This window comes from Astyanax mexicanus, chromosome 7 (assembly GCF_023375975.1).
Source record: "Astyanax mexicanus isolate ESR-SI-001 chromosome 7, AstMex3_surface, whole genome shotgun sequence".
Classification (NCBI taxonomy): Eukaryota; Metazoa; Chordata; class Actinopteri; order Characiformes; family Acestrorhamphidae; genus Astyanax; species Astyanax mexicanus.
This window is the reverse complement of record NC_064414.1, coordinates 1,116,543-1,141,230: the sequence shown is the minus strand read 5'-3', so window position 1 is coordinate 1,141,230 and position 24,688 is coordinate 1,116,543. Positions and strand designations below refer to the sequence as shown.

At 38.2% G+C, this 24,688-nt stretch overlaps 1 protein-coding gene across 1 annotated transcript in view; it reads left to right on the top strand.

Moving 5' to 3' along the window:
* The first annotated feature begins 691 nt into the window (after positions 1-691).
* Positions 692-24,688, top strand: part of LOC103023441 (MAM domain-containing glycosylphosphatidylinositol anchor protein 1) — a 229,565-nt gene continuing 205,568 nt past the window's right edge. Inside the window, exons 1-2 of the mRNA XM_022685148.2 lie at positions 692-1,284; positions 4,000-4,089. Of these exons, the coding sequence (XP_022540869.1) occupies positions 4,023-4,089 (67 nt within the window). The 5' untranslated portion in view covers positions 692-1,284; positions 4,000-4,022. The remainder of the gene's footprint in view (positions 1,285-3,999; positions 4,090-24,688) is intronic.

Sequence of the window (24,688 nt, the reverse complement as noted above, 5' to 3'; positions counted from 1 at the left end):
ATTTGTGGGGGTGGTCTCGGGGCTGGAGGGGGTGGTTAATGAATGGTCCGGTGGAAAAGGAGAAGATGCTAATCAGGACTCGTCTTTTTATTTTATAGTCATCCTTTCTTTTTTATATACTCATCCTTCTGTTTTATAATAGGTCCAGGGCGCGCGCGAGAAAGAGAGATGGAAAGAGAGAGAGAAGTGTGGAAAACCTTTGAGGCTTTTTTTTTATTATTTTTTTATTATTTTATTATTATTTTTTTTAAAAAACCTAGTATAGCTGAACTCCAGGTTAAGAGCGAGAAGGAAGAGACAGAGAGAGAGAGAGAGAGAGAGAGAGAGAGAGAGAGAGAGAGAGAGAGAGAGAGAGAGAGAGAAGAATATATTATTTATTTTATTATATATATTATTATTATTATTATTATTATTATTATTATTATTATTATTATTATTATTATTATTATTATTATTATTATTATGACTTCATTTTTTATTATTATTATTCTTTTTTCCCCATACCCTATAAATAATATATATGATTTATTTTATTTTATTTTTACATATGCATTCCTTAATGTACAGAAAGTTCACTTGTGTTGAGTTAATGCTTTGAACATGGTCATGCCAATAAAGAGAGAGAGAGAGAGAGAGAGAGAGAGAGAAAGTGATGCTGATGCTGGAGTCCGCCTCTTGTCGCGGACGGACTATCTTTCTCCCTGTCTCTCGCTCTCTCTCTTTCTCTCTCTCTCCCTCTCTCTCTCTCTTTTACTCGTTCGAGCCCAGCCAGATTTCACTTTCTCTCGCCGCTTCTCTCTGAGAATCCAATCAGAAGAGCGGAGCCCAGGCTGAGGAAAGTCCAGTCCGATCACGAGCCGCTGGAGATGGACTGAAACCAAAGCTTCTGCAAGAAGAACAACAAGAAAAAACCGGGCGAAGCGCGAGCTGTTGGTCTATCTGAAGTCCGTGTCGTGTGGATGTAAAGCTGTCTTTCTGGAAAATCCTGGGAAAAAGTTTTTTGGACAGAGGGATGCGCAGGAATTCTGGATTTGTGCACGCGCTGATGCTCGGTGGTGGAGACGCCGCTGTTTTATAAACGCGCGTTTGGAACCAAAAATACCTTCTCTAAAATCGCTCCAGAGCTTTCCTCACGCTCCGCTTTCTTCTCCACGCGGAGATATATTCGCTCTCTTTCTTTAATTCGGATTTCTTCGACATTTCTCAATTAGTCTGAGCCCGAGATATTTCTTCAAGCGGGGCTGTGGATCGACTTCCACCGGCTCTCAGCTCCCTCACGACAAGGTAAGTCAGTCGGAAACCTTAAAAACCATTAAAACCCCTTAAAAATGCATAAAAAAAAACTCGTACGTGGAGAAAACGGCGGGTTAAGAAAGCGTTCCCGTTCGCATTCAGGTGTGGACAAACCAGGACTAAACTAATATTTACTCGTGGATCGTAAAACCAACTCAAGGTGGATTTCCAATCTCAGCTCTGCTGGGCAGATATAAATACAGGTAGCTATAGCTATAGTATCGCGATAATACCTTCAATGTTCTAAAAGTTCTATAACTATGTAGCCTGTATGATATTTTCACCATGTATATACTACATATAGGTCTGGAACTGTTACTTTTAATACTATTAGTAATACAGACTTTTGGATTTGACCAGAGTTTCTAAATATTTTCTACTTTTTCCTTTCTTTATACGTTTATTATACTACAGAATATAGCCAACAATACCAAAAAATGTCTATGTCATACTTTTTTACATTATTATAATCTGGCAGTTGATGCAGTTTGATATGGTTGTGTCTACAGTGTCCTAAAATTTCACATGAATGGTCTAAAAGAAATGCTTCAAAAAGGCTTGGAATCAATTCTTCACATTGACTTTTTGTGGAGATTTTCGGATTTGCATGAGGGAAAAATATTTAGAGATAAATAGTCCATACAATACATGCATCTACATTATATCTATCAGCATTGGCAGATATTAACATACTAACATACCATGCCAGATATCGCTATCTGCCAAGTATTTCCATATCGGCACAGCCTTAGAATAGTATTGTGGTTATTTTTTTTGGGTGGTATTAAAAAAATTGGGTGGTATTTGAACTCTGATCAGGACAAAGTGAATAGGAAGGAAAGAGTAAGAGATGAATGGATGGACTGATGGATGAAAAAATGTCCCAAAACTCTCAGTTCTTGCTTTTAATGAGAAAGCACTCTTTATTTATTGGAGACAACTGGAATACAGTTGCAATTACATTCGTAATCATATCCACCATGTCCATGGTTCCTCTAGCTGTAGTTCTTTCTCTGTTCTGACTACTAGAACCATTGGTACTCTAGGTCCCACCAAATGTAAAAACAATCATATCATCACATTGCAACCTATAGTGACAGCTGTCAAAGTGTTTAGATCAATAACACACTAAATCAGCCTGTGACCAAAAGGTTTATTCCAGGGTTCCTCCTAGCCTACAGCACTTTACCAGTTCTGGTGGTGGTCTGGTGGAGTCCAGCATGGTTTGGATGCATCAGATGATTTTTGTTCCTAGACAAACAACTCAGATAAATTGGTATAGGTTTGGTGTAAAAATAGTTTAAACAGGTAAAATGACCTGACCAGAAACTCGCCCTATACAGGACCTGACAGGACAGAAACGTTTTTCAGATTCTGTGCATATCTAATAAAAGAAAAAAATAGGTTTTGACCTATAAATGCTGTCATTCAATCTCAGGAAAAAGTGTTATTCAGGTAGGACATTCGTGTTTAGTAAAGTATTGGACAGTGCAAATGTACCTTTAAAGTACAACATGACTCTTGAGGTTTTGTAAAAGTAGGCAAAACAACTGAAAAGGAGTATAGTAAAAATATTTCACTTATTTAAAGGTAACAGTTCTGGACCGTTTTTTACTATATTAATTTTTTTAATGCAGGTATGATGTGATTACTGTTATGTTATCCAATAGCAGCACATGTCTATAGACCTGTCCTTAAACTATAGAAGAGACGATTAGTCTGAAAACGGGTGTGTCTCAGGTGTTTTAGTTCTGTCACGGTTAACCTTTAAGGCTTTAAGCTTTCTTGCTATAAACGGTTGCATTTCTTGTAACGTTGCATTGCGTTACATTAAGGGCTGCCACCACTCCACTGTAACAACAGTGACTCTTAGACCTCAATAGATATTGGGTAATTTCGTTCTGCTGATGTGTTTTATTTTTTAACTTGTGGGGAAAGCGTTCTCGCGCGTGGAGAATGCTTGTCGTGTATTTTTTTTACTTATCGGTGCACGCGCTCGGTGCCATATGCATTAGTGTGGCTGTTTGGTAAACGCGTGCATTATTGTTCAGACTATGATTTCGAACCGAAACAGTAAAAATTCGGATTTGAGTTCGTTTTCTGTTTTTTCTTTTTTTTTTTGCGTCCCGCTTAAAAAAACGGCATTTAAAGCGTCTCCGGATGAGGGTCTGAGCGCGTGCCGGTGCTGAGCTTGCTGCCTCGATTCTTTTCTCAGAGCCGATTCTTTTCAACAGATCTGACCGATTCAAATAGTGTTGATTTTACTAATAATATTTACAATATTTTATTTTTTGTTTATAAATCAAATTATATAAAGTTTAGAAGAAGTTACATTATAGACTTATTTATCAGAACAGACGCTTCTATAAAGATGAAAAAATATTAATTGATTCATTTAAATCATGATTCAAAAGAGTCGATTAAATCTGATCTTTGTGTGCAGTATCAAATCCACAATCCAGATTACACCCCTGCGTGGGGCCTGTATGGGTAGTTCATACTCACCTGAAACCCATCTAGCCCACAGACCACCCATGTGATCCTCTTGGCAGGAAATTTCTAAAATAACTACTATTTAAATAAATCCCATCAACCCAGCATCCTAATCTTTAGATAATCCATGGTTTTAAGGTTTGGATGTAATGAAGTGCAGTTTTCAGTAATGGTAGCATCCCACCGACAGCTGACCGAGTTGTGTCTCCGCAGGTGATGAGGCGACTCGGCTGAACATGGAGCTTTTCTGGATCTTACTCTTCTCCGTCATCCACCGCTACACGCGAGGACAGGGGGTTTACGGTAAGAGCTATGGTGTGTGTGTTTATTTTGTGTGCCTTTTTTGTGTTTTGTTACTGATATAGCTTGGCTCCGGCAGGCAGAAAAAGTCAGCAACAGTTTCAGAAGCTTCCAGGAGGGTCTGTAACATTGCAGAAAAAATATTCCAGGAATTTCTGATGTAATGAAACATGTGATGTTATAATAATATCATAATTGCATCATATTGTAATTAGCAGTTGTGTATGGAGTGCAAATCATGTGCACACCATGTATTTGAGTTAACGTAGAGACCCTAAAGGTCTTCCAGTAAAGTAGTTTATAAACTTGTCCATCTTATGCTAGCTTTGCACAAACTGCGAAAGAGCAAAGGAAGGGAGCAAAGGAAGCGAGTGTTCAATATAAATAAATTATAATTTTCCTTCTGAACTTTACAGCTGTGACACTGGATTTACAGTGCTAAATAAAACACTAATGCCTTAGATTGGAGCAAGTTGGGTCCAAACTTGGTGAAACCTATTAACGGACAGCCCCATCAGATGGGATTATTTTCTCAGGGGGACGTCTGTAAAAAATAATTCACACTTCAACTCAGTGATAAAACTCCTGCATCCGGACTGCAATTGAAAAAACAGGAGGCCCAGTGAGTTTTTAAGGCTTTTTGGTCATGTGACATCAAAGCGTTCAGTAGCTCCTCCATTTCCACTCGCTGTTATGTTTTTTCACGTGGATCTCTGTGGAAACCGTGGCGCGCCCAATGGGTAATTACGGTGCACTGCAGTGGACAAATAGCTATTGTATTAAAGGCGAGGAGACGAAACTCAGAGATGTGCGTCCGGACGGGACTAAAATTACCGGAGGAGCACGTAGTTCAGAGAAGAACTGTAGATAATTCAGCCTGTAATTTTCTCAAAGGCCATCTGAGAAAAACACGTACATGATTGTTTTGGACGGGAATAAAATCACAGAGGATAAACCCCCCCATAAAAGAGAAAATTACCCAAGAACCCCCTGAAAAAATAATCCCATCTGGAAAGGGTTTAAGGAAGCATTTTCACACTTGAAAGTCTGGAGCAGAAGAGGAGAGTTTTAGCGAAATTTCATGGTCCTAACATTTACTAAACCCTAACCCCTTTAATCCCCAAGTTTTGATGTCAATCCAGCTGTTATTGCGAATAACACACTCCCTCTCGTGTTCTATTGCTTAAGTATATTTCTAGACAATTTTTTTTTACTTATTTATAAAGAGTGATATAAGAAATGTGAGAGTAAAGCTCATTCTGCTATGTCCACCATTGTACTATCCAGTCAATGTAAAGTCCAGGGAGACTCCGCCCATGTAGGTGAAAAAAAGGATATTAACTGGAATAAATGTGGTGTAAACAGCGTAACAAACACATTAACCCTGGTTCAAACTCTGGTCCAAACTTTTAGCCGTGCAAACGATTTTATTCTGATTCAACCAGAGCAAAAAATGCAGGTTTTTAAACTCTTAAACTCTTCAGCTCTACCTAGCAAGTTTTGATGAGCTGCGTCGTCAGATTTGCGTTGCAGTGATCTGCATATGCGAGAGTCCTCAGAGAATGCATGCGGGCCATAGGGACTGCACTGGTTTGTGAGAGCGCTCAGAGGAGAATATTCTCTCACTGATTCTCAGCACTTTCTGTTTATCTCGCTTTTGTGTCTCTCGCATCGCGAGTTTATTTTGGATGCTGAATATTGCCCTTTTTTAATAAGCATTCATAATTTATTGGTTTGGCTGTGAGGCAGTGAAGAGAACGAGTGAACGAGCAGGAGATGTAATCACTAGCTTATGTAGTCTCCCTTATGAGTCTATCTCTCTCTTTCTCTTTCTCTCTCTCTCTTTCCATTTCTCTCTTTCTGTCTGGCTGTTTGTCTCTCTCTGTCTGTCTTTCTCTCTATTTTAATCTGATTGTGTTTCTGTTTGTCTCTCTTTATCTGTCTTTCACCATCTCTCTATCTAATCAATTCTCTCTTTCTGTCTAGCTGTCTGTCTCTCTGTATATCTCTCTTTATCTATCTGTCTATCTATCTGACTTTCTTATTTTCTCTCTATTTGTCTTTCCCTCTCTCTTTCTCTAGTCATATATCTGTATACCTCTTCCTCTCTGTTGGTCTCTTTATATCTATCTGTCTTTCTCTCTATTTTAATCTGATTGTGTTTCTGTTTGTCTCTATTTATCTCTCTTTCTCCATCTCTCTATCTAATCAATTCTCTCTTTCTGTCTAGCTGTCTGTCTCTCTGTATATCTCTCTTTATCTGTCTATCTTTGTATCTGACTTTCTCTTTTTCTCTCTTTTTGTCTTTACCTCTCTAATTCTCTAGCCAAATATCTGTCTACCTCTCTCTCTCTCTCTCTCTCTCTCTCTCTCTCTATCTTTATCTTTCCCTCTTTCTGTTTGTCTTTCTTTATCTCCCTCCCTCCGTCTCTCTCTCTGTCTAGCTGGACAAGAGGAGCTACTTTGAATATGTTAAACAAAAAGTAAAAACAAAAGCTAAAATGAGATATACTGTACATAGTTTATCTGAATGCTGAGAAGTCTAGAGCAGTCTCAGTTGGGTCCTGTCTGTCTCCAACTTGTCTTCACCCTCGGGCCGTCGGATAACTGACCTATCCATTCGGGAGCAGCACAGCTCGCTGGGCTCATTAGTGAAAGATTAATTGATTAATTAAGGCGCAAATTATGGGGCAAGCATAGCAGCACTTCATTAAACCCAACCCAGACCATAATGGCTGTTACCACTGTCAATCTCTGATCATCAGAACCAGAATCAATAACTGAACTGATGTCTGAGGTACAGACATCAGTTGGGATCATTCTCTGATGTTTTTTCATATCGATTGAAATTTAGAAATAGAGTATAGAATACAGTATACAATATACAGCTTTTGAAGCTGTTGATGGTCACAAGCCATCAAACCAAACTGAACTGCTTGAACTTTTGCACCAGGAGTAAAGCAGCATAAAGTTATCCAAAAGCAGTGTGTAAGACTGGTGGAGGAGAACATGATGCCAAGATGCATGAAAACTGTGATTACAATTCTTTGAACTTTATGAATATGGATGTGTTTTCTTTCTTTGCATTGAGGTCTGACAGCTTTGCATCTTTTTGTTGTTATTTCAGCCATTTCTCATTTTCTGCAAATAAATGCTTGGAATTTGGGAGAAATGTTGTCTATAGTTTATAGAATAAAACAAAAATGATCATTTTACTCAAACATAAACCTATAAATAGCAAAATCAGAGAAACTGATTCAGAAACTGAAGTGCTCTCTTCATTTTTTTTCAGAGCTATATACTGTATGATTACATTGATTCAATTTCACTTCATTAGTTTGTGGAATATGTGTGTATCTGGGGTTTCCTGTATTAAATGTGGGTGTGATGTGGGTGAACTGGTCCCAGTAGAAACTGCTGTAGACGGTTCACTTTTGGATCACTACTCCTCCTGTTCAGCCCTCACGTCCCTTTAAGAGCTCGACTCAGCAGTGGCCAGAGGAGCCGGTGATATCTCAATATCTGTCTGAGTCCCGGGCTTTTAAAATAAGGTCACGTCTCTTTTCTAACTCTCTTTTCTTCTCTTTCGCTTCTGTTTAATCCCTCTTTATAAGTGCAGACTCGCCGCGGTGAACATGGTGCCACACTCCGCTACACCTGTCTGCGTTAGCCGCTGTTGGCTGACCTTTTTGTCTTTATTATTTTTAACCATCTGAGTAATCCAAACCTTATTTTGTGGCCTCTCGCCGGCACCATGGGTGAAAATCGAGGATATTTCGTGCGAGAGAGAGAGAATGCCAGGGCAGGAAATTAAAGAACAGACCTTCACCATGAGAGAGCTTGAGTTAGGATAATATTTACTGTATTTTTCTGGGTTTAATTTTATTTGCCTTTTATTTATTGTATTAAAATTTAAGTAGTGTTTTCACACCAGCACTACACTCTAAAAAGTCAGGAGAACTAATATTATGAAGTTGAGTGAACTAACCGCCCCGAACGACTTTTCTACCTGAAAACTTAGAATTTCAACCAACCTTTAGTTATACTACATGTGTCATTGCTCTTTCTACAGTGACACCATATATATTTGCATATTGGGTGTGGCCTCTCCCTTACTTACCATCTTTGTGTTTGTGTTATCTGTTGACCAAAGCTTTTTTATCTTATCCTAGTCGTGCATTAGTGTGTAATATATGTGTTTGATAGTCAGGTCTCAGTGTTATAGGCTGTAAGAGCAAGTTACCTTTATTCTCTGGTTCCTAGTGATCACAGTATGTTGGCTTGGAGCTACAGTGTTTATTCTGGTGCTGTTTTAGTGTTATGCTGTATTGGCAGTTCGATAAAAATATGCTAAATATGGTGAGAATACCAATATATATATATACATATATATACTGTATATTAAGTTGAAAAACCTAAGTTGAATAATATATATATATATATATATATATATATATATATATATAAGTTGAATAAACCTAAAATTCTATGTATTTACAACTTACCTGAGTCAAAGCAAAATGATGACTTGACTGAGTTAAGTTGAGCCACTAAACACACACACATATATATGTATATATATCAGGTGTGGACCAAAACAACAAAACAACTGTAATACGACCCAACTATCAAAAATACTCTTTCTTTTTGAGCTAAAATGCTGTTCAGGTGATTAATTATCCAGATAATATATACAGCTATGAACAAACACTGTCTCTGCTGCTGCTCCATGCTAAGCTGTTTACACACTGGATGCCGTATGTGCAGCACTCTCTGCTCATGCCGCACTGCTCTTCTCTTTCTGCACAGACTTCCTGTAGAAAACACTGTGTTTAAAAGCACAGCAGCACATTTCTTAGCCTTCACTGTTAAAGCAACTTCACCCTGCACTATATTGCAACTATACATGCTGGTCTGGAACTCAGATTTTTCTTGCTTATTTTGTGTCCGAATAAGGGAGCATCTAAAGGTCTCATAGAAGCAAATGATTTCTGACACCAAACCCTTTAAACTGATTCACAGAAAACGTTTTTTTTCTTTTAAGTGTATATAAGGTCAGTCGACACCAAAGTGAAAATACAAAAGGATGCAAAAAAGTGAGTTTGGCATAATATGCCAACAAAAATTAAAAAAGAACATTTGAAGTTTTAATAGTTTTACACCACACGCAACACTCTTACACAATGATTTAGATCTTTAACATCATGGTTCAATTCCAAACTGAGGGTATAGATGCAAAATATTTAAATAAGGGCAGATAAATGTATGTTTAACTAATATACTGAGTATAATTTGTTATACTATCATCAGTCTATCATTAGTATATACTATAGGTCCCTGCATTAATTAACTGGAAATATGTTCATTACTACAATACAACTTTCAATTTTTCAATCATACAAAAAAATAAAAAATCTGGCAAGTGCAGTTTCACTGAATTTTACTGAAATTCTTTTTTTTGTATTGTAGTAGGTTGTTAATAAGTTGGTAATAAACATATTTTTTAGAAATCCTAACTTTTAATGACCACAATACCTGTTTGTACTGGTATATAAGGAGATATCAAAACTTTATTTTAACTTTTAATTGCATGAATAAAAACTTCCTGGATGAACTATATAAACCCCTACTATTGTAGGTCACTCAGTTCAGGTCCAGTTGAGTCCTTGTCTATATTGACTGTAATGGACTTGGTTTTGAACATTTATTGGTTCATTTTTGAATTGATTTAATATCTGCTGTCTGCACGGATGCGTAAACAAAGTGAAATGTATTTTTACCCAATTCGGTTCTCATTATGTTGGGCCATCTACTGATTTCCTGTGTACTTAAGCCTATTAGTGCTGCTCTACCACTCACTGCTCCTCTCTCTTTTAACTGTTATATCTCTATTCACTAATGGCTTGGGTATCTGGGTATAGTGCACATGTGGGCATGGGGACTGCAGTGAATACCTGGGATTTTAATTATGTTATGATTCTACAGGAAACCGTAAAATCTCAAAAGCTATTGTATTATATTGTATTGTAATCATAGGTCCCTATACTGTTTTCCAGGAAGAGAGTGAAAAACTGGCTGCTAAACCTGCTGTACTTTCCCCTTTTTAGTCTGAACAAAAGCTCAGGATGTGTTTTTTTTAGTGTGTGGCACAGTGGATAACACCGGCACGTGCTTATGAGCTACCACATCATGTGGGATGATGTTCTTTTCCTAAAATTGTGTGTTTAAGAGTTTTACGCCAGATGATTCTTTTTCATGGACCTCCTGGATGAGCTCTTCATGCCCTTTTGGAGTAATTATGTTCAGTCGGCCGGTCACTCCTGGGAAGGTTCACCACTGTTCCATTTGTGTTTTCTCCATTAGTGAATAATAGTGAATCACTGTGGTCTCAAAGCTTTAGAAATGACTTTGTGACCTTTTCCAGTTTGATTCATGTTGTCAGAAGGGACTGTTTAGGTGATTTATTGATTCTGCAGGTCTGGCAGTCATCAGTCCTGGTTGTGGTTAGTAGTGAAATTAAACTCACCTTTCTAAAAAGTGATTTGTTTATGTATAGGGAGATGCAGCTTACATACTGTGGAAGATGATGGAAACAAGATGTAGTAACGTTCTTTAGTATACAGTGTAAGAGCACCATGAACCTTAGTTTGGACTCTGGTCTGGACTTACAGTGTAAATGCGAAAAAGTTCTTATTCTAGTTTTGTACATTTCCTTTTTTAAATCTGATATCTTTTTTTTATTACGTCCACAATTTTCACGCTTCTGCCTGTGTTCTCTTTATTGTAGAAATCATAGGTATTTACATATATATATAGTTCAGAAATCAATATTTGGTGGAATAATAACTCTGGTTTTTAATCACAGTTTTTTTCATTCATCTTGGCATCATGTTCTCCTCCACCAGTCTTACACACTGCTTTTGGATAACTTTATGCTGCTTTACTCCTGGTGTAAAAATTCAAGCAGTTCAGTTTGGTGGTTTAATGGTTTGTGATCATCCATCTTCCTCTTGATTGTATTCCCGAGGTTTTCAATTTGGTAAAATCAAAGAACTCATCATTTTTATGTGGTCTCTCATTGTTTTTCTTCTAGAGCTGTAGATACAGTATATGTATGTGTGTGTGCTCAATTTCTTTAGGCGATTCTCCTCTAAACTGGCCTGAACAAAAGCTCAGGATGTGTTTTGAAGTGTAAGAAAGGTTAAGAGAGAAATGCTGTGGAGAAACCACTGCTGAGGCCACAGTTAGTGATGATTGGTCACCAGATAAACAAGTGGACTGGACTGACCTTTTCTGCGGAAATTGGGTAAAGCGTGTACTTTTCTTGTTGTTGAGACAGACTGGCATTATGGAACAGCACAGCATTTCATATGCATGTGTGTGCGAGTGTGTGCAAGTGTGTGCATGTGTGTGTGTGAGTGTATGTGTGAGTGTGTGTGTGTGTGTGTGTGTGTGTGTGTGCCCGTGTCCGAGGGGCAGAGATAACAAAGAGTTTTTTGAGTGAACAGTTGGCATGCTATGACTAATGCATGAGGATGTCTGGGTGTGAGAGAGCAACAGAAACTACACAACCTCCCTTTCTCCCTCCCTTGCTCTCTCTCTCTTCTTTCTCTCTCTCTTCTTCCTCTCTCTCCCTTGCTCTATCTCTCTCTCTCTCTCTCTCTCCTGGCCTCTCTCGCTCAGTTTCTCAGTGTGCTGTTTTGAATGAACACTGTGGTCATTTTTCTCCTTTTCTCTCTTTTTCTCAGTTTTTCTCCTTTTTTTTTTCTTTTATTCAAGTTCAAGTTCAAGAGGCTTTTATTGTGGTGTGAATTATATAGGAGAACACAGTGAGGAGAGGAGCGTTCCTCAAGGACTGTAGTGTGAGAGAGAGTAGAGATGCTGTGAGGCTGATCACCAGAACTACGCCTGTACCATTAAACCTGCAAACACTGACACTGCTGCTGTTATTGGTTCTGAATGGAAGCCCATTCCCGATCACTATCTCATTATTTTTAGATACTAAGTTGTTTTGTTGGGATGCTACGTCATTATTACAAAATGCTGTCACATTAATTTAAAACACTAAGTCATTATTTTGAGGTACTAGGTCAATATTGTGATATATTAAATTGTAATTTTAAGATACTATGTCATTATTTTAGGATGCTGTCTCATTAATTTGAGATACTAACTCATTATTCTGAGATACTAAGTCTTTATTTTGAGGTACTAAGTCATTATTTTGACATATTAAGTTGTTATTTTGAGATACTATGTCATTATTTCTGATTAAGCTGAGATACTAAGTCATTATTTTGACATACTAAGTCGTTCTTTTGAGTTATTAAGAGAGTATGACATTGCTGTTGTTTTTGGTTCTGAATGGAAGCCCATTACCGATCTATCTATCTATCTATCTATCTATCTATCTATCTATCTATCTATCTATCTATCTATCTATCTATCTATCTATCTATCTATCTATCTATCTATCTATCTATCTATCTATCTATCTATCTATCTATCTATCTATCTATCTATTCCTTTCTCTCTCTCTCTCTGAGTCTCTCTCCTACACTTTCTCACTTCCTCACTCTTTTTCACAGTGTTTCTCTCTAATTTTCTCTCTTTTTCATTCTCTCTCTCTCTCCCTCTCTCTCTCGTTCTCTCTCATTCTCTCTCTCTCTCTTTCTCTCTCTCTCTCTCTCTCTGTGCATTATGCTGGAGGGTGAGACAGCTTGCTCTCAGTGAGTTTAGTTGCACAGGTGGGAAATTATTTTATTATTATTTTTAAATCTGGTTCAGATAGCTTTATATAAGCCATCATGGAGTAAAAAACTCTGGGGAAGCGCTGCTTTCATCTTTCTGCTGAAATAAAAACAGATTTCAGTGCAGAGACATCTGTCTGATTTAAAACCCTGTGATAATCACTGAAACACCGCTGGAATTATAATCTCACCTTTAATTAAAAGTTTCAGGTAAGAAATCAGGGGAAGAAGTACAGGAAACCACAACACAGCCCAATACATTATTATTTTTCTTTTTTTCCTAAATCAATATTTGATTTATAAATCATTATATGAGCAAAAATTCATCATAAGCATGTGCTCTCAGACATTATAACCTGCTCTATATAGTTTTCTAAATATACCAGAGGAAGGCTCGATATAATCGTCTGCTGAACTGAAACAAGCACAATAAATTCAGTCAAACTCTTAAGTTGTTTGAACCAGAACGAATAAAAGAATAATTCTAAGTTGTGGGACAAAATTTTGTATTTTTTCTCATTTGTTTTTTTGTTTTATTTAAATTTGCATTGAATAAAATATCTTTAAAAGGATATATTTCATACATTGCAAATTATTTTAAGCAAGTATCAAAAATATATATAATTTAACTATATTTAATCTATAATATCAGATTGCATGTTTATTTAGTGAACACAAGTTCACATCTTCTACAAATAATGCCCTTTATCTCATTCTGAAACATGATTTAATATTGCAAAGATTTTTCTCATTTTTCTAAAATTAAATACATAAACAGAAATGTAGAGAAATGTACTAAATCTGTAGTAAAATGTTTATTAAAGTCAGAAATTTAAGTAGAGGATTTATTTCCTTATTTAAAACAAAAAAAACTGCAATATTTATCTAAACTTTTGCAGGTGACAGCATAGGTTTCAAAACTGTGCTGTAAAAAAGATAAAAAATAAATAAAAAAAATGGCTAAAAAAGAAAACAGTAATTGCGCAGATACTTTCACAAATAATGCACAAATAATTTCACATTTAAAATGTGAATGTCTAAAAGATCTTTAATTGAGTCAATGTCTGTAATACTCTTCATTAAGATGGTTTATTCATATGCATATAAAGGGTTATAATGTATACAAATAAAAAATAAACACTAAAGTAATAAAGCATGATTTTTAAATCTATTATGTAATACTGTATGATGTATTATATATGATGCTTATTTTGAATTCATGCATTAATACTAAACTGTGCCACAGAATGGATCAGTAGATCTAATAGATTCTGGTTCAGGTTGGGTTTGTCTTTGGGCTGATGGAGGTGGAACGCTCTGCTCACCTGGTTCTGGACAGGTGTGAGGTTTACCTGCAGCGCATATCAACCGCACATCTCCAGCAGACTGCTAAATCCATACTGTGTGAGGTTAAAGAATCAATCCCTGGAATTGAGGGAGAGTGTGGATTTGATGTGTTTGATGGTGATCTTGGCTGTGAAAGTTATCAGGCTGGGATGTGATGGTTGTGTGGCGAGTCGCTGCATGTCAGGTGAGAGACGGTTCAGATGAGGGAGGAAGACAGGTGATGTTTTAGAGTTTTGCGTTAAAGACCTGGAATGTCATTTTTATAATATAGAATTGTATAGAGTCATTTTCTGAAGTCTTTTAAAAGATAAAATAATGCATAAACTGTAACTAGGGCTGCAACTAGTGATTGTTTTTATTAGAGATGCAGAAAAATGTATTTATTTTTCAACACATGGTAGGGTATGAGTATATATAAGATACAGTGTGGTATGGTATAGTATGGTGGGATGTAGTGGGTTGTGGATGGATACAGTGCAGTAGGGTCTCGAGGGTTTGGATTGTTTTACTTTGGTCTAGTTGGGTTTGCATTGATATGGCTTGATTTGTTTTATTTTGTATGGTTTGGCTTGGCTTGTCTAGGCATGGCTTGGTTTAGCTTAGCTTGGTTTGGCTTGGTTTGGCTTGACTTAGCTTGGTTTGGCTTGGCTTGGCTTGGTTTGGCTTAGCTTGGCTTGGCTTGGCTTGGCTTGGCTTGGTTTGGTTTGGCTTGGCTTGGCTTGGTTTTGCTTGGTTTGGCTTGGTTTGGCTTGGCTTGGTTTGGTTTGGCTTGGTTTAGCTTGGTTTTGCTTGGTTTGGCTTGGTTTGGCTTGGCTTGGTTTGGTTTGGCTTGGTTTAGCTTGGTTGGGTTTGGTTTGGGTTGATTTGGTTTGGTCTGGTTTGGTTTGGTTGATTTTGGCTAATTTGATTTGGTTGAAGTCATTTGGGCTTGCTTGGTTGGGTCTGGTTAGATTGAGTTTGATTTAGTTTGGTTTGGTTTGGTTTCACACAAGGGAAAAAAAAACAAGTGCACCAAAATGCATCACAACAAACCACATTCTCCTCATTGTCTCTGCTGATTGGTCAGAGCTGTCTGGGGCAGAGCAGTAAAGTAAATACAGGAAGAAATACAGGAAGACGGTGCGTTCTGGACTAGTGTATATTTCACATGTAAAGTTTAACATGGAGCAGCAGAGGTGGAATTAGTTTATGTAGTAATGCATCTCTCTGATAATCGTAGAATTTGATTGGGTTTCAGTGATCAGACTACAATACGTCCTACAGATGCTCTGTATCCCAGGATGCATCTTCACAAGGTGCAGCGTGTGGAAGGTGTGAATGGGGTGGTACGGGCTTGGTGACCACCCTGGTGAGTGGTTATAAAACAAAGCGAAGGTTCAGGAGGTGAAACCTTTTCTCGGTGAGATTTTTCAGGATACGCTTCCTGATGTTGAGTGATCACGGTCTCTGCGCCGCATTCTGAAGTCAGTCAATGACAGGAAAGACGCTAGCATGGAGACATTTCTCCGGCGGAACGGAACCGAGCTGTCACTTCCAGCGGCACTGATGGATGCCTTTGATGCATATTTTACAGTGTATTGATTTATAGAACATATTCTCTTTGAGTTTTGTTGAGTGATTAAACTCCATCCATGCGGCGAGAATCTGCGAGCGCTACCTGCTGAGCGGTGGGAGTGGAGCTACAGAGTGGGGCTTTTTGTGCAGCTTGAAAAGCCTGGATTTGGAACATTTCCCATGTGCTGTGTAATGTTACAGCAGAAAGGCTGCGTGTGCGCTGGGTAGTTTGAAGTGAAATTGTTTTAGTCCTCAGAGTTTGGCGTAGACCTCTGTATTCTGGAGAGCTGCGGCTCTTAAGTAGGATTCTGTACTGCTGAGCACTGAGAGAGGAGTCGTAGAGAGGATGTAGATATTTTTATTGTTTTAATGATTTGCTTTAAAAGTGCTGCACGAGAGCCGCTTTCAGTGTGTGATCAGCTGTATATAATCACTGACGGCCCTATCGTACACCTTTTGCTACCTTACACAAAGTCAACAGTCTATTTGCATGCCTTGTGCCACGCAAAGCGCCGCACTGTTAAGGTACAAATGTGCCAAAGTCAGAGCTCACCTGCATCTTACAAGGAATGGCAAGTGACACACTGATTGGTTTATTTCACGTTACACCCAAAACACCCCATGATTAATTTTTGGTTTGGTTTAGTTTAGTTGGGTTTGGTTTGGTATAGTTTAATTTGTTTTAATTTGGTCTGGTTTGGTTTGATATGATTTGCTTTGGATTGGGTTGGGTTTTGTTTAATATGGTTTGGATTGATTGGATTGGGTTTGGTTTGGTTTGGTTTGGTTTGGTCTGGTTTGGATTGGTTCAAACATGCTAAAATCCAGCAATATCAATGAATAGGCAAATTAATATTCAAAAATAAAAATAGGCAATTAATAAAATAATTCTGCATAATTCTGCCAGCTGGGACTGAGTTTCTTGGTATTGACGTATAACATGTTATAAACACAGTTATTAATGCATTATGCATTATTATCACAATTCAATATGGTAAAATCCAGCAATATCAGAGAAGAGGCAAAAGAGGAGTCAAAAATAAAAAATAGGCAATTAATAGAATAGGTAAGGCAAAAATAATATAATGTGTTGTAGAAGAGACACAGGGGGATCAGGTGAGAACAATCAGTAGCTCGGAGAGCGGGAACGGCATAGAGTCACATGATCTGCAGTGTGTGAGAGTTTTGGTCTGTGTGTATGCTGGGAAATGAAGTCTTAAATGACACGTTCAGAGTCTAGAGCTCGCAGACTGATAGTAGACCTCAGTTTTCTCCAGTATTGTGCTTCTTAAGTATTAAAATGATACAGCTGAGCACTGAGAGAAGAATCTTGTTTTAGTTGTTTTTAATGATTCTTCTTGTTTGCTGTAAAAGTGCTGTACAGAAGGGCTTCACAACAGTTGTTTTCAGCGTGTGATCTTTTTTGCATATCCACAGTTTATTTAATTGGACAGGGTCCTGTTGTTTATCCTGGCTGCTGCTGTTATTTTCTTTTTTTCTCTTCAGCTTGTTCTCCTCAGACTATCTTCCATTTACTCTAACACCTCGTCTTGTACACATCTCAGTTGGCTTCAGCTTCTGCAAATAAAATCTCCCATAAGTAATGAGTAATGAGTGTTAAACTAATCTCTGTCCACATACAGTAGCAGGGCAGTATATAAACATATGTTCTTTCAATAATGGTAATAATGGTAATGCTTTTTAAAATATCTTTTAACTCTTTAAGCTTCTTCCCAGCATTCCCACTGTCTACCCTGACCTTCCACCCATCCTCAAACTCTGTGAATCTCTGTCACGTCTGATTTAGTTATACTGTCTCTATGCAAAATTCAGCAGTTTTGCATCTTCAGACTCACAGCACTTCATATCATAATTCATATATGAAATGTGACATGCCAAACCTCCTAAAAGTGCAGCAGCGTGTAAATTGATCATGAGGTGACGACTTTTACACCGAAATAACCACACTGCAAAAAACAAAAACAAAATCGTAGCAAGTAAAATGATCGAATTTCAAAGTCAATAAATATAGAAATTTTGTCTTACTAAGCAAGGTGTAAGTGTCAGATTGTTTTCCTTATTTTAGAAATAATGATTTTAATTAGTATTATTTCAAGCTGTTCAGTGCTATCAATTATTTTTATTTTTATTCCAAATTCAAGCCAAAAAATCAGTTTTTTTTACATTGCTTATTTATATATACATAATAAATTAGCTCATCCCATTGGCAGATATACGTCCAATTTTACATATATATATATAGCTCTCGAAATAAAAAAGGCAGCACTTATGCCCAAAAATGATGAGTTTCTTTGATTTTACCAAATTAAAAATCTCTGGAATATAATCAAGAGGAAGATGGATGATCACAAACCATCAAACCACCAAACTGAACTGCTTGATTTTTTCACCAGGAGTAAAGCAGCATAAAGTTATCCAAAAGCAGTGTGTAAGACTGGTGGAGGAGAACATCATACCAAGATGCATGAAAAAAATCTGTGATTAAAAAACAGGGTTATTCAAACAAATATTGATTATTTCTGAACTCTTAAAACTTTATGAATATTAACTTCTTGTTTTATTTGTATTATTTGAGGTCTGAAAGCTCTGTATTTCAGAGCTGTATTTTGTTTAGTTTTACCAGTTTTGGATTTTTTCTCAGCATGCTCATGGCGTATGGTGACGTGCATTAAGTGAACTGAACTGAGGTCTGTCTGTTTTTGGGTGCAGATGGATGGAATATTCAGCTGTTGAGTAAATTCTGTGTTGGTGTGTATTTGTAATGCGCTCTGCACTTACTGGTGGTTTCTCTCAGAGAGAAGGTCATGGCTGGTTTGGCTCGCTGAGAGCAGCTTAGTTTTGCACCGGTGCTCAAATCTGTGCAATTTATCAACTGCAGATTTCAGCTGGGTGAATTTCTAAGATTTTACAGGTCATATCAGTTTTATTTTTGGCCTCTTTGACCGGTATAAACACGCATGCACACACGGACGCATACAATCAGAGGACTGCAGGTGTTCGTACTTAATCTCACTTTATGGTGACGACTCCTTCCTTTCTTTTCCTCCTCCTCCTCCTCCTCCTCCTCTTCTTCCTCCTCCTCCTTTTCTCTGCATGGAATATTTATACAGCAGCTCCTTCCTCGCAGTCGACCGTCAATAAAGGCCGCTCATTGATTAGGCATTGTTTGTTGTGATTTGTGTTTGATGAATGAGAATAGATTAATGCTCGCCTACACAGCAGGCATATGTGTGTGTGTATGCATGTGTGTGTGTGTGTGTGTGTTTGTTAATGTGTAAATGATCCTGCAGTTGTTCTGAGCTTAAGAGAGATGCTGAAAGGGCAAAAGTATTGAGAAACCTACAAATTACACCTACAGGAGCATTTACATTTAAACTCAGAAATCTCATTATAGTCCAGATGTGAGTCATGTATGATCTAGAAAAAGGGTATTTTTATTCATAATGCCTTATGAATGCATTCATAGTGCATTATATGACATGCATAATACCTTATAATGACTGTAATAAGCCTGTATAATTGCTCATAAGTATTTACAGCAACATTCATAACGCATTATAAATATATAAGTATAAGGGTTTATAAATGGCATATATTGCCTTATAATATCTGTTCATAAGAACATTGTACACACATTGTAGTGTTGTAATAATGCACTATAACACAGATTTGGTATATTTTGCTATAATGCATTAGTGTTTTCATATGCTTTTTAAAACGTGAAGTAAATTTTATTATGCCTCACTATAATGTCTTATAGAGCATTATGAGTGCTCTTTACTGGCTTTAAGTGGTGTGTGTTAATGGTGTGTTTTAAAACAATTAAATGCTATTATTATTCTGGTTGCACTTTAACCACAAAGGGGAAATTTAAAATAAAAAAAAAACAAACAAAAAAATAGTTTTTAACCATTTCTTTATCATCTGTAGTTTGATTTTTAGTAGAGGAAAAATCGAAGATTTTTTTTTTTTTTGGGCTATATCACCCAACTCTGCTATGACAGCTTATAACACACACACACACATGCAGACCTAGTGTAGCGTGACCTCATCAGAGCTGGCTGACTTGCTCTTTAGTTACTGGTCTGCGGTGGGTCATTTTCTCTGCCAGTAATGACTGGCGCTCTCCATCGGTCACGCTCGTCTTCTCTCCCAACTGCCTTCCTCACTTTCCCTGCAGTTAAACCAGTTAACACTGAGGCCTGCCATCTGGGACACACACACACACACACACACACACACACACACACACACACACACACACACACACTGCTAATTAAGTCAAAGAGACAGGAGTGTGTAAGCTGGGAGCTGAACTGATGGTGTGTACAGTACAGCAGAGAGGTAGGGCTGAGCTCGCCCTCAGGGATCTGCCCACATAAAATACAGCACATATGAATCCAGAGACCCCCGAGGCCCTTCATCGGAAGGAAGTCGTGGTGGTGGTGGAGGTGTAGAACCAAAAATGAGGAGTAAAATTTACTTAAAAAAAGTTTTGCAACTTTCTGCATTTGCTTTTTTAAAGTAAATTTAATTTCAGATAAATTTAAGTAACTTCAACTCGGTTTTAAGACTTAAATAGAGTTACACAGAGTAAATAAGTGAACTGAACTTCAGTCAATCCTTTCTTTTAGTAACCTCTTTATTCGCTCTCTCTTTCCCTTTTACTCATCTCTCTCTTTCTTGCTCTCACACTTTCTCTCTCTCACTCACTCACTCTCTTTGTGACGCTCTCATTTTTCATCTGCTGCTCTCTCGCGCTCGCGTTCTCTTTCTCTCACCCGCTCTCGCTCACTTGTTCTCTCGCTCTCTCACTCTCTCGTTTTCTCTCTGCCACTCTCACATTCTCTTACTGCTTCTCTCATTTTGTTTCTCTCTTGCTCTCTCCCTCATTCTCTCTCTCACTCTTTCTCTCGTTTTGTCTCTGTCACTCTCTCGCATTCTCTCTCTTTCTCATTTTCTCTCTCACTTTCCCTCTCTCTCACTCGCTTCTCATCTCTCTCTCACTTGCTTGCCCCTTTTGTCCTCTTTTTTAATCTCTTGTAACTTTCCCCTCATTCTCTCTCTCAATCGTACTATCCTTTCACTCTTTCCATTCCTCTCTTTGTCCCTCTCTCTCACTTTCTCTTTCTTTCTCTCTTTTTTAATATCTTGCTTGCGCCCTTCTCTCCTCTTTTTTATTCCTCCCAACTTTCCTTGCTGTTTCCACCCCCTCCCTCCCTCTCTCTCTCTCCCTCCCTCTCTCTCTCTCTCTCTCTCTCTCTCTCTCTCTCTCTCTCTCTCTCTCTCTCTCTCTCTCTCTCTTCTCTCTCTCTCTCTCTCTCTCTCCTTCTCTCTCTCTCTCTCTCTCTCTCTCTCTCTCTCTCTCTCTCCCTCTCTCTCTCTCTCTCTCTCTCTCTCTCTCTCCCTCTCTCCTTCTCTCTCTCTCTCTCTCTCTCTCTCTCTCTCTCTCTCCTGACTCTTTAATTAGCCTGGTGTCCTGCTCCAGGCCTCGGCCCACTTTCTTCACTCTGAGATTCTGGGAATCTTCTGGCTGAGTGAGGAGAGACAGACAGACAGACAGACAGACAGGCAGACAGGCGGACGGACGGACGGATCCTGCTGACGGTGGAAGCGACAGATAGACAGTGTCTAATTAAACATTCTCACTTTTTTAGGGTCTCCAGACCTCAGCCGACTCTCAGAGATTTCAGCGCTGGGCTTCTCCGCAGGGCAGAAGCACTGAAAGCGTTTAAAGCTAGAGTTTCTTTTTTATTTATGGATCAGTGTTTCTGACTCCTGCAGTAAACCCTGCTGTAATTACGCTGCATAGTTTTGCATTTTCCCTGCTGTTACACTCTTGATTAAACCAAAGAAAGGGGTGATAATTAGCTGATGCTTACGGGAAAACCAGAATTACAACAGTTGTGCTTGATACTGATTTTAAGGAGCTAAGAAGTCTAATTATATTAGAGAAATTCAAGAGACAAGAATGCATTTAAGATATGAAGGTGTAGAGTTGGACGATATGAAGAAGAGTTTATGCAACAATGCTATTGAATATCTCATTATCGCCGTTATTTGCACGGTGCTGAAAAAAAAAAGGCTAATATTATGTATGGTTAATTAATTAATCAGCGTTTGGTACAACCTCCACAGTCACCGGACCTGAACCCAATCCAGATGGTTTGGGGTGAGCTGGAGCACAGAGTGAAGAAGACAAAGGAGCAACAAGTGCTAATAAACACCTCTGGGAACTCCTTCCTTCCTTCAAGACTGTTGGAAAACAATCCCCATTTCAGGTGGCCACCTCTTAAACGAAGCTCATTGAAAGAATGATGCCAAGAGTGTGCAAAGCAGTAATCAGAGCAAAGGGGGCTATTTTGAAGAAACTAGATTATTAATTTTTTTTTAGTTATTTCACCATGTCTTTTTTTGTTAAGAACATAAAACTCCACATGTGTTCATTCATAGTTTTGATGCTTCAGTGAGAATCTACAATGTAAATAGACATCAAAATAAAGAAAACGCACTGAATAAGAGAAGGTGTGTCCAAACCTTTGGCCTGTACTGTAGATAAAAAAGTGCTTCAAGCGTGCCCCGTGGCACTGCAGCCAGAACTGCGATCCACGGGAGTGCGTATAGCTGTAGCATGCTTGGACGGATCAGATTGTGAGGCGGTGGGAGGGTTTAAAGGTTTAAACCGAGACCCGATGCCTCTTTTTCAGAGTCAGGGAATAGAGATTAGATTCAGAAAGAAAGGAGGAGAGTGTGTGACGCTTAAACTCAGGGAGAGGGCGGGAAAAAAAGCATGCAGGCCAGCGCCCTGGTGTCTGAGTGTGTGTGTCTGTGTGGGAGTGTGTGTTTAAGGGTGTTTTACATGGTGTGTGTGTGTGTGTGTGTGTGAGTGTGTGAGGGTGAGAAATCAAATGCAGAAGAGTGAGAGTGAGAGAGAGTGATGGTGGGTGAGTGTTAGCCCTGGTTGGCTGGGGATTAGCGTAGCGCTGATTAGCGGCGGGCGTTTGGGCGGTTTCAGGCGAGCTGGTTTCAGGCCTAAGAAGCCAAACACCAGAGATGTTTTCCTGAAAGCATGTATTCCTGAGATCATCTGCCATTGTTTCTTCTCAGATTTTAGCATTATAGGCTGTAAACTAAGATCTAAACTAGAGATGGAAAGATTTTTTGAGTTTTTGAGGCCGATCACCAATCGTCTTTCAAGTCAAGTCAATTCAAGTAGTTCTATCAATTTTGTCAGTACTGCATATCGTCGCTGTCCTATGAAAAACACTTATCTTCATTTTTGTCGATTTTTAGTTTAATACATAGTTTAAACACACAACATTTCTTGATGAACAGACCAATAGAAACTCTTCAAAATTACCCAAAATAAACTCTTCTTACATTGACTTACATTGAAAGTCTACAAGGTTTTTTCTTTTTCCTGTAAAGATGGTTGGTACAGATCCCCTTAATTATGGCCAATTCTGAGCAAAATCTAAAATCGAATCCAATTAAAATCTAAGCACTTTGAAATAAATATAAATTTCAAAATAAATACAGTACCAGTCGAAAGTTGGACACACCTCCTTCAATGAGCGCTAAACCCCCTGATTTTAGCTGAGCATTTTTTAAATTTTAAAAATGCTTAAAAAATGTAGCTAGAGGGGTAGCTTGGGAGGGGCACTAGGTGATGTATGGGCTTAGAGGCGGGGCAGGAGGGAGAGCTTTGATTGGCTGAGCAACAGCAAATTCTGTTTTTTGGAATAAACTCCCTGATAGTTAATATCAACTCATTTTAAGTGTACAGTATATGCATGACCATATAATACACTCCATGACAGAGTTAAAGTAACTCTTTTCTGGGTTTTTTTGGCCTTTTAACTCTGTTCAGTAGTTACAATATTTTTCCCATCTAGAGTAAAATAAAATACAGCTCTCAGCTGCTAGAGTTAATTTTACCATAAACTCCTTCACAGTGTTAAATAATGCACAAAAAAATGTGTTTTAAAACTCTGGAACATTTACGAGAAAATGACAACAAAAAGCATCAATACTGATTACAATAACAATTTCATACTAATACTCAAAGTGTATTCCAGTGTATATTTTTTCATTGCATAGGAACTTTAATCCTGCAGTGCAGTTTTCAGTGTATTACCAGCACTTTATCACACTTTACAGTAGAACAGAAGATGGTAACTTGCTCCTATAGCCACATACAACACGTCAGCTAGGAAAACAACCATCATATAAAATATAATGAAATACCCCATGGAAGGAAGCCCTGGTGGGTAAGACTACACACTGATGGTGAGCTGGGATTGGGGGATACGCCCATTAGACACCCATGAGTTCAGTCACGCTCCTCAACACCTTACAATAAACTCTGAAATATGAAATAAACTCTACACCGCCAAAGAGTTCCCCTCAACTCAACTTGTAGTTTAAGTTGGAGAATAAACAGAGAATACAACTCCAGAAATTTGCCGTGCAGTATTAAAGCCTAATCTGGTCGTAGGTGGCTGAGTTCCAGCAAAACATCGGCAGATGTTTGAGGCGCAGCATGAGAGAGGAAACGACGGCCGATTAACTGGCTAAATTAAGTCTAAATGAGCAGTTGGATGACCAGATGGATTTTCTGACATGTCAGAAAACTTGGCCACTAGTTTGGCAGTTTGAGCAGCTTTTCACGCTGATATCTCAATGCTGCAACCAGTTTTCCCCAAAGCTGCTTAAACTAGGATCTGGATTGCATTGGTAATATACTGATTTCTTTGCAAAATGGAAAAATCGGCTGGGTTTTATGTGCAGTGTGTGCTTAAATTTTTTATTAATATTATTATTATTTTTTATTCCTAAATAGTAAATGAAGAGTGAAGTGATCTCTCAGATTATGAAGGAACACATAAGGAATCATGTAGTAACTTAAAAACAGTGTTAAACAAGCCAAA